Genomic DNA, 9840 nt, shown 5'->3' with positions numbered 1-9840 from the left:
ACGAGCACATCAAAATGTGGATACGCTTCACGAATTTGCGTGTCATCCTTTCGCAGGGGCCATGCTAATCTTCTCTGTATCGAATCCAATTTATTAGATGTGCTGCCTGAGCAGGCACAGAAGTACTAGATGGCTGCCTACCTTTTATTCACCCTTCTGGCCCAATGCCCCCTTTGCAGCAGTGCAGGCTGGGGGACTGCAGTCCCTAGTAGGAAACGCCCTGAATGGGGGGGGTGCCCAACTTCCCCCTCAGGCTGGGGGCTAACCTTGGGGGCCCAAGGCCAACCATCCCCCTGCCATGACACATGCTGGGACAACTGGGAGCCTCTCTGAAAAATTTGAGGTCATGAGGTCTCTAAGATCAAAGGATGAGTACGAGATAAGAGTTCAGAATTTCAGCTCTCATTTCGTGGTAATCACATCCAGATGTCCCCACCATGTCTGAGGACATACCACCCTTTGTTTGAACTCACCCATTGTTCAAGTGAGCAAAACTATTGGAACATGTGACTGACAGATTTCTCTTGTTACCCAGGTGTTGCCTTTTAGGTTGATTATCCAAACTTTAAATAGCTCTGCATGACTCGTCTATGTTTTCATCCTTGGTTCAAACCTATAAAGACTGCATTTGCTGTTAAAGAGGATAAACCAACATGAAGACCAGAGAGCTGTCTATGGGAGAAAAGCAAGCCATTGTCAAGCTGAGGAAAAAAGGAAAATCGACCAGAGCCATTGGACAAATATTGGGCATAGCAAGTCCAACAATTTGGAATGTCCTGAAAAATAAAGAAACTACTGGTGTACTGAGCAACAGACGTCGAACAGGTCAGCCAAGGAAAACAACAGTAGTTGATGACAGAAATATCTTGACAGCTGTGAAGAAAACCCCCAAAACATCAGTAAGTTACATCACCAATGACCTCCACAGTGCAGGGGTGAAGGTATCACAATCCACTGTCTGAAGAAGACTCCGAGAATTTGCAGTACAGAGATGAGCCGCCAAATTCTGTAACACAATCTTATGGACTGATGAGACCAAGATTAATCTCTACCAAAGTGATGGAAAGGCCAAAGTATGGACAAAGAAAGGAAGTGCTTATGATCTGAAGCATACAAGCTCATCTGTAAAGCATGGTGGAGTTAATGTCATGGCTTGGGCGTGCATATTTATTGATGAGCTAACTGCTGATGGTAGCAGCAGAATGACTTCAGAAGTGTACAGAAACATTTTGTCTTCCAATTTACAGAAAAATGCATTGAAACTAATAGCGAGTAAGTTTATCATGCAGCAGGACAATGACCCAAAGCACACTGCCAACAAAACAACGGACTTCATCAGGGGAAAAAGTGCAAGGTTTAAGACTGGCCAAGTCAATCACCTGATCTTAACCCAATAGAGCATGCATTTCACGTCCTTAAGAGGAGATTGAATGGAGAAACACCCCGAAACAAACAAGGAACTGAAAGAAGCTGCGGTCACAAATGAAGAATGCGACAGTTTGGTGATGTCGATGGGTTGCAGGCTTGAGGCAGTTATTGCAAGCATGGGTTATGCCACCAAATATTAAATGTTATTTACTTTAAGATTATTTGCTCCATTACTTTTGCTCACCTAAGAATGCTTTGGTCAAATACAAACGGTGATATGTCCTGAGTTGTGGAACACATCTAGATGTGAATACCAGGAAATAAAAGCTGAAATTCTGAACTCTTGTCTCATACTCATCTTTTGATCATCAAACTTACCTTAAATCTATGCATTTTCCTGTTATTTCTGCCCATTTGATAAACAAAATACATCCACTAACTGGAGGAGTAAAGGTATAAAAGTAAAGTATAAAGTATAAAGTTTATTGCTGTAGTGCCTCAACCTTTTCTTAATGTCCCGCCTACTCCAGGGAATGATTGGTTGGTTCACGAAACCTGACTGACGAGCAGCTATGCACACGGCTGCATGAAAGGCTCCCCATCTCCCTGTGGAGATCAGCAGGCAGGAGAGAACGGGAACAGCTGAACGTCACATACTGCCCACAAAGCCTGATCTGGAGAGGGCAGAGAAGAGGACCGGTGCCGGAACGCCAAAAAGTAAGATTGACAGTGCCGGTAAATGACGGGCCACTTCAAGCACAAACGGCTTTTAGATTGTGAGAAATAACAGGAAGTCATTAGCCTGAGCTTCTGCTCTCTGAACAGTTCTTTGATACATGGTTATTGAAACACATTAGGAGAATATTTGAAACACTATTTTTCTATTCTGATCATTTTGGCGCTAGTGATGTTTTTGGCGATCACTAAAACCTCTTTGTGGGGCACCAAAAATTTCTCTATGCAGAAAAAAAACCCTGTTTGGTACAACCAACATCTTAAGTGAAACATGATAGGTAATAAGAGGTCCTAGCTGTCAACTTGCAAAAAAACCCAAGATGAATGTCAGTGTCCCAATGCAGTGCAGGCTGCATTCTGTGACTCAACTACATGGATCCTACAGACATTTGCTAGCAACACATCTGAAGTCATTTCATCAGTCAATTCAAATAATAAGCTAGACATCATTGCTTTTAATCATCAGATGTTGAAGGGCCTCATTTCTAGCGTCTGTTTAATGCCTAATTATGTTTGTTAATTGAGATTCATATTTAATCTGACAGTCCTACTTTGCAACAGAAATGTAGTCAATCTTGCAATATATTGCTATAGCTAATAATTCAATGCTTAAATGCTAACTAACAGGCAAGTAAAGATGGTGTATGACAAAGTACAATCTTAACATGAACATGCACACATGTTATGTGTGCTGTTGTGACTTTCAAAATGTGACATTGTACTGCATGAAGTCATGGGGAAATTACACAACAGCCATTGAATATAGTAATAGTAAAAGGGTATTGGGAGCTCAATCCCAGATGGAGGGCCAGAGTGTGTACATTGAGTACCTGTCCTTTCCTGTTGACTCCAATGATACCAGCAGTAGGTTCATGGGGGGCAGTGACAAAAATGGTCTCTCCGCTGATCCTGTTCATGTAGATACAAGTTCCAGTCTCCAGATCATACAGGTGGATGTAGCCGTATTTGGTTATCAGAAAGACTACATCTTGCTTGGAACTGATCTAGATGTACAAAAAGAGAATCTGATTTGAACATGTAAATGATATAGAAAAATATCATCCTCAAAATGCCCTTCAGCAAGACTTTGAACCCAAAGCTAATTAAATATTGCCAAGTCCCAGTGTGATGTCACACACTGAGGGGGAGTTCAGAATGGCCTATTTAAATGGGGTACTTTCAGCACATCACTAATATTGTCAAACAGTGAGTGAATCAAATTTTAACAGCACTTTAATAACAACTAGTCTAGACAATTGTTCTTTTTGATAATACCCCTTTAAAAAAAAAACCTAAGGCACTGGTGACATATGCACCTGTAGAGAATTTTGTTTAGAGGAGGAGGGAATCTACTTTAAGGAACAAAGTCAAACAAGAGGTACAGGCTCTACATGTCTCGTCGTAAATAGATTTTGTACCTGCATGGCAACAGGGAAGTCATTCTGGGCTTCTGGAGGAAAGAAAACATCCACAGCTTTCTTTGGAAACGGCTGGTTTCCAGTTGGCGGAGTCCCCACTTCAATGATGTGCAGCTAGAAAAGCAAGAAGACATTGAGGCAAAATAATACAAAGGAAGGTTACAAAAGTCACTGGAAAGTTGCTATCCGTATGCCACCAAATGCAGCTGTCAGCCTCAGACATTGCAGTGCTAGTAAATCTTACTTTTCCTCCTGCCTGTCCTCGCACAGCAAAGCAGAACAGTGTTGATTCTTCAGTGTTGCCCTCCATCTTGAACTGTGCAAAGCCAGCAGCATGACCCTCAATAGGCTGAGACACCTTCCGGTCCACTGAATACAGTTGCATGGCTCCAACAACACGGTTTTGCTGAAGAGGAGACAAAGTCCACAAGGTATGCCAAAGCTCGAAGTCAGATGTGATTTATAGTCACATTAAGATTTGTTTTTGTTTTATTGTTAAATAAACACCTCTGCTTCCACCATCATTTAGACTATTGTATGATGAAATCTGCTGTTTCATTATATATACCTACAATATCTTATATAAATATGTTTATATCCCACACACTGAAGAATTATTGTATTAATTAAAACTAATATCACTGTAACTACATATAACTAATTAATAACAATAAATGGTTGATTAGTAATTACTGGCCAAGTATGCTCACACAAAATATTATTTAACTGCTGCACTTCTGTTATCTAGTGCAATAACTTTAATATTAAGTAAATGTGATAACATTTTGTCAAAATTATCAGAATTAATCATGTTGGAGCTAGTCTTCAACCACATTTTTTTTTCACCTGTGCTGAAATGCCAATGAGCAGCAGCCACTTCTGTTTTGCGTCAGTACGGTAGTTGATGATCTGGCAGCCTGCAAGGCTGGAGTGACGGTCAAAGACTTTGAGTGGCTGGGAGTCGCCCTCCATGCTCCAATGGTAAACTGCATTGTCTGTTACCAGAGCAACAGTGTTGAGGGAGATCCACTTCCAGAAGGTCACATCATCTGTCATCGTGTGAGCCTTCATCTTGCTCTTCATCTCAATGTTGAAGATCTGCAGGGTCTTTGCAGCTGAAAACATTAAGAGCCGAGGTTAACATACAGGGACACAGATGAATGCTGTGACCCCCTAAAGCATTCCAATAATGATAGTAAAATAATAACTGAACAAAATCAGTCTATTGACTAAAGCTACCACACACAACCCACAGCAGACTTTGGGTGTAAACATACCATTTGGATATACAAAACTCCAATTGCTGAAGAAATGTTGGTAGTCATGGTTTGGTTTGAGTAACACCAAAGCACCATACAAAAAGCCAATACCAGTGTCAAAACAAGAGGCAAGACCAACAAAAGGGAAACCACATGGTTGGTGGATCTGCATTCAGTTAGGTCTGATGCAATAAACTATTCAGGCTGAATATACAAACATCAAGTCATCACACAGATTTTTTATTTGCGAAACTCAAACAGTAAACTGTGTCACCCCTAATTCATTTCAATTAGGCCACTATGTTGACACAGTGAGGGAGGGCAATAAAAGTTAAATGTGGCTAACCTTCCACAACGCAATGCAAAAATATTCAACGTTTAAAAAACAAAAAAGAATCACTCTTCTCGTTGTTTTGGTACAATGATTCAATTCGCCACTGATCAAAACCAGATCACAAACCAACATCGGCAGAAAAACATGGGCTTTATGGCCTGTGTCCAGCTCCACCCCCACCACCTACTAGAGAATTGAAACTTCATGTTGGTATAGCTCTTCAGGGACTCGCATCGAAATCTAATTCTAAAATGAGAAACGTAGGAATCTGGGTTGGGTCTGAATGCAGATTAGCAAAAGAAGACCAAAAAGCACACAAACAGTTGTGATGATGTGAAGGATGCTGGACAGACGCACTCACAACCATTCTGGGGTTTTTTTCCCTCCGGTTCAGTTTCACTTGAGGAATGCCACTCCAATTCTAAGGGTCCATTATTATTTAATGTACAGCAGAAATACATTTAAGTTTTTTCATTTAATTAGCTTCTCTGTTTAAACTGCACTTAAAATAGAAGTTATTCAACACATAGGCAACTGAAGCATAAGTTTTATAAACCACTTAAGACTACTCCTTTGACATAACGTGGAGGTCAGTAGGCCTAGATAGCAGTGTTGTCCAAACACAGCCCAAAACTAAAAATGGAAATAATAGGAAAATAATCACAACAAAGCACCACATTTGGCTTTGATAACTACAGTATGCTGTGGCTGGCCAGTCAAGATTGTCTCTGTAAAAATGTGACATATATAACTTAAATTATTACCTGTTATTAACGGTTACCTGCCACACCAAGGTCAGACTAGCACATGAAAAAAGTAGAAAAACAGACCTTACAAGTATTATCTAAAAATTGGTACAAATGTACTGGCCCCTGCTGGCTGACTTTACATACATATTAAGAATATATTTGGTTATAGCCTCACAGGCCAGTGGTACACAATTCTTACGAGAATAAGGCCTACATGTCCACAAGACAGCCAGTACATAATGGCCAACTATTTAGTTAAGACTGAACTAAATGTCACAGGTTTCTGGATTTTCCCACTGTGTGAATAACCATATCATTTTTTTTTTTGCATGGTTTAGCCCTTTACTACATACATATGTACTATACATTATTACCAACCATTTTCCAAGGCACATAATACTTTGTAATATATGGATTTTCTATTAATAGCAGGGTTAGTCATTGAATTTTTTTATTCATATACATTTTCTTCTGATAAAACTGATTCTAATTCTTTGAAGACAATTTTCTGGCAAAGACGTGTATTCTGTTATGTGGGTGCAGGTTGTGAGTGACAGTTTGAAACTGACAACTAACTAACAACTGTATTATTGAATTTTGGCACAAATGTTGTGTTTTTGTTTTTAATGAAGAGGCAGCCAGATTTATATCTGTATCATTTTCACGCTGCCTGTGTTTGCCTCCAGGTTAGCTTTTTGTGAGTTAACTTTTTTTGTGAGACAAAAAGACATGTGTGCAGGACGTTGATGACTAAATAAATCACCTTACTAAGGCTATTCGCATAAGTCTCTATGTGCTCATTTTCATACTATACAGAAGTTAATGGAAACAAATGCATTTAAAATCTTAAATACAGTATGTTTCAGAAAATGGTCAGCTATAATATAAAATATATGTACACTGTAGCAAATGGGACAAACACACTCACAGACAAAACAAAGAAAAAAAAAAGATACAGTCCTTTAAGCTGCCCTCTTAATTTTGCTACGCTTTTCTTGTGTTTTTATGGGTAAATTTAAGCATTCATTAAAATTACTATCAGTACTGTGCAAACATTTCAAGACAGTGCATACAGGATTACACTTTGACAACTCACAATATGTAAAATTCAACTCACCGTCTGCAAACATAAGAAAGCAGTAGGAAATGAAAAAAGAGCAAAAACAAGCAAAATAGACAAAGCTTTCATGACAGCATGACATTTTCCTAGCACTGCTACTATGCCTATTCTTCCTTAAATATCAATGTCTTGTATATTTAAATTTGATGCACTAAATATTATTTACTCAACCTTTTTTGATAAACAGAAATGGGGTGGTCTACATATGAACATTAAAATGAAAAGCAGACTGTGACAGCTACATAACTGACTGACAACACAAACAAAATTTACACAAATGACCCAATGAACTAGAAAAGAGCCATAGCAAGGTATGTGACAAGACAAAAGTTTAACTGTTTACTTTTAATATATGTGCTTCCAGAAAACTTGCACACTCCTCTCTAGGCAGCACATAAAGTCATGTTCTAACAGTGCTAGATATGCATTTTAGCTAGAGCTTACCTTTAAGGGCAATAACTTTGCTAGCAGGATTCATGATGGCGCTGTCTGCAGAGATGGGCCTGCGAATGGGATTGTTGGGGTCGGCCATATCAATGATGACGACCTGGGCCTGCTCACCCACTTTCTCTCTTATACAGATGAATTTGTCTGACTCCATGGTTAGAGTGCTGAATCCAATATTGGCTGGATTGATTCCCAGGTTCTGGAGCTGAGATATGAACACATGACCTGTTTTAGCAGCAGTTCATGACTTATTTCTACTGTGGTCCTTTATATAAAGACAGCAGACATGCACAAGTTCAAGCAGTGCCCAAAATTAGCACTTGCCAAATACAAACAACAAGGCAAGTCAAACTTTAAAAAATGTATTCATACAAATTACATATAGTTAATCCCCCCTAGGGGAAATTTAGGTTGACATAGCAGCAAGAGGAATGAAATAACAGATGCAATAAAAGTAGAATCAGTAACTTTCAATGTAGTTGTACAAATAAATATACACTGTATGCACACTATATACAATTGGATATACAAATAACATTTTATGTAGTTTTCAAAATATTACCACACTAATTACACACCATTTAAAATCAATATACGATAATTATTTACAACCATATAATTTACAACCAGATAAATGCTCACAGCACCATAAAGGGCAGGGTGAAAAATGATCAGAAGTTGAATAAAAACACTTCTTAAAAACAGTTTCTACAAAAACTGAACATTATAACCTTTGTGAAATTTATTGCATGACTGTTGTATTAGACTGCATTAGTTTTGGCTAGATGTACTTAATAAACTGGCAAAGTGTATATTGTCCCTTGACAAAAGGTAATGGAAGGTGCATGGTCACAGTATGATAACACTCCCATGCACTTCAAGCTTAAATGTAAGGTTTCAGTGAGAACACTAAGCACATCTAATAATCCCATAATGTCAGAAACTGAGATGAACTTCAGTGACTGTTATCCTGCTAATTTAAAGGTGTTATAGAAAACTATGATCTATGCTAAGTTATGTGAGTGACAGAATGGGTGTACCACCTGGTTTACATCGGACAGTTGGATGAGGAGGTAACATTTCACAGGTAGAAACACCAACAGAATAACCTTAAATCCTTCCTTCAGATGTTAGAAAAAAATGGCCTGTCATGAGATCACCTCACTATAAGATGCGAAATGGCACAGGGTCCAGTCGGTCTCCAGCTGACCACGATTTTACAGCTACTAGCAAGCTTTAGTACATTACCATCAGAGGATACGTGTGATTACATGATGGCTGCATCAAAACTGCCAACGTAGCGGAAAAACTTTGACATTAACCCGGTCAACGGCTGAATGTCTTATATAGCTCCGATTAACGTTACATGCCGTGACGCCAGCATCTCTCACGACACAAACTGTGACAGTTAGCCAGCTACTGTAACGTCAATAGATATTTTCTAACCTAATAAGTGTAACCATGAATCTGTCAATTACGCATGAACCACCGAAGGTCAGCAAGTGTGTCTTAAGTTAATGTTATTAGTTTCTCGTCCTGGCTGCCAGTGACATCCAACGTCGGCTAATGTTGAGTCGACTAGGCACCAGCATCAGTGCAGTAATGAATGAGCGATGCTAGTCTGGGATGCTAGTTCTTAGCTGCTGGCTAATCGGGGGATGGGAGGTCATTCATTTGCTGCGGGTATTTACGTTTAACGTTACTTTACCTAAATGCTATCAAATGACTGTTTAACGGGGAGATCAACCAGTAATGTGAATGTTGGTGTTTAGTGTTTAGCCACATACCTGCAGGTGCTCCTGGAAGCGGATAGGCAGGATTTGAGCCATGGTGGTTTCCTTGAGCTCCTCCAGAGTCCTGAAATTCTAGCCGTACAGCTAGCTAGCTAAGCAATAGCACGGCGTTAGCTACGACCTCCTCACTGAAAGTGTAGGTCGGAGCCAGTCAGTGAAACAAAATAAACACGACAAAAGATAATATGCAGTGTTGTTAATAGAGTCTCCGAAATCTGTTATCAGTAAAAGTGCTAAGTGTGTCCCCCTTCTGTTTATGCTTTCTGCACTGCATCGATGGATAGCAGTGGTTACTACTGATCTTCTGTCCAAAATCCGCAATGGCGGCGGAAACGGCTAAGAGCCTTCTCAATCCGGAAGCATCTAGGGAGCTCTGGAAGGACACCGACTCTGAGCCATGTTTAGGATGGGTATGAGCAATTTTAAGTTTACCGATTTAAGCTAAATAATATTAATTGTCTGTGTTTCTACCCCAAACAGTTCCACATGCTGTAGTCTATTCTCCATAAAACTAAATCTTAATTCACCCATGTACGTCAGTTCCGTTACAAATTAGTAAACTACACTTTTTTTTAAATCCGTGACATATTTTTAAAGCTTTAGTCCAACTATAAACA

The 9840-nt window shown here is 39.4% G+C and overlaps 1 protein-coding gene and 1 non-coding gene across 3 annotated transcripts in view; both read right to left on the bottom strand.

Moving 5' to 3' along the window:
* LOC123985457 (clathrin heavy chain 1-like) overlaps window positions 1-9675 on the bottom strand; it is a 179953-nt gene extending 170278 nt beyond the window's left edge. Inside the window, exons 1-6 of one of the 2 annotated variants that reach the window (XM_046072980.1) lie at window positions 9218-9675; window positions 7428-7635; window positions 4368-4636; window positions 3766-3927; window positions 3522-3635; window positions 2934-3107 (exon numbers count right to left, since the gene is read on the bottom strand). In XM_046072980.1, the coding sequence (XP_045928936.1) occupies window positions 2934-3107; window positions 3522-3635; window positions 3766-3927; window positions 4368-4636; window positions 7428-7635; window positions 9218-9259 (969 nt within the window). In that variant the 5' untranslated portion in view covers window positions 9260-9675. Of the gene's footprint in view, window positions 1-2933; window positions 3108-3521; window positions 3636-3765; window positions 3928-4367; window positions 4637-7427; window positions 7636-8473; window positions 8649-9217 lie in introns of those variants that run through there. The other variant, XM_046072981.1, reaches the window with a different exon arrangement.
* Window positions 12-118, bottom strand: LOC123986688. Its single transcript, XR_006828947.1, has one exon. It is a non-coding gene; the product is annotated as a U6 spliceosomal RNA (small nuclear RNA).
* Window positions 9676-9840: the final 165 nt, after the last annotated feature.

Source organism: Micropterus dolomieu, linkage group LG17, assembly GCF_021292245.1.
Source record: "Micropterus dolomieu isolate WLL.071019.BEF.003 ecotype Adirondacks linkage group LG17, ASM2129224v1, whole genome shotgun sequence".
In the NCBI taxonomy this organism is placed as follows: Eukaryota; Metazoa; Chordata; class Actinopteri; order Centrarchiformes; family Centrarchidae; genus Micropterus; species Micropterus dolomieu.
The sequence above is the reverse complement of the archived record's forward strand: the minus strand, read 5'-3'. Positions and strand labels throughout refer to the sequence as shown.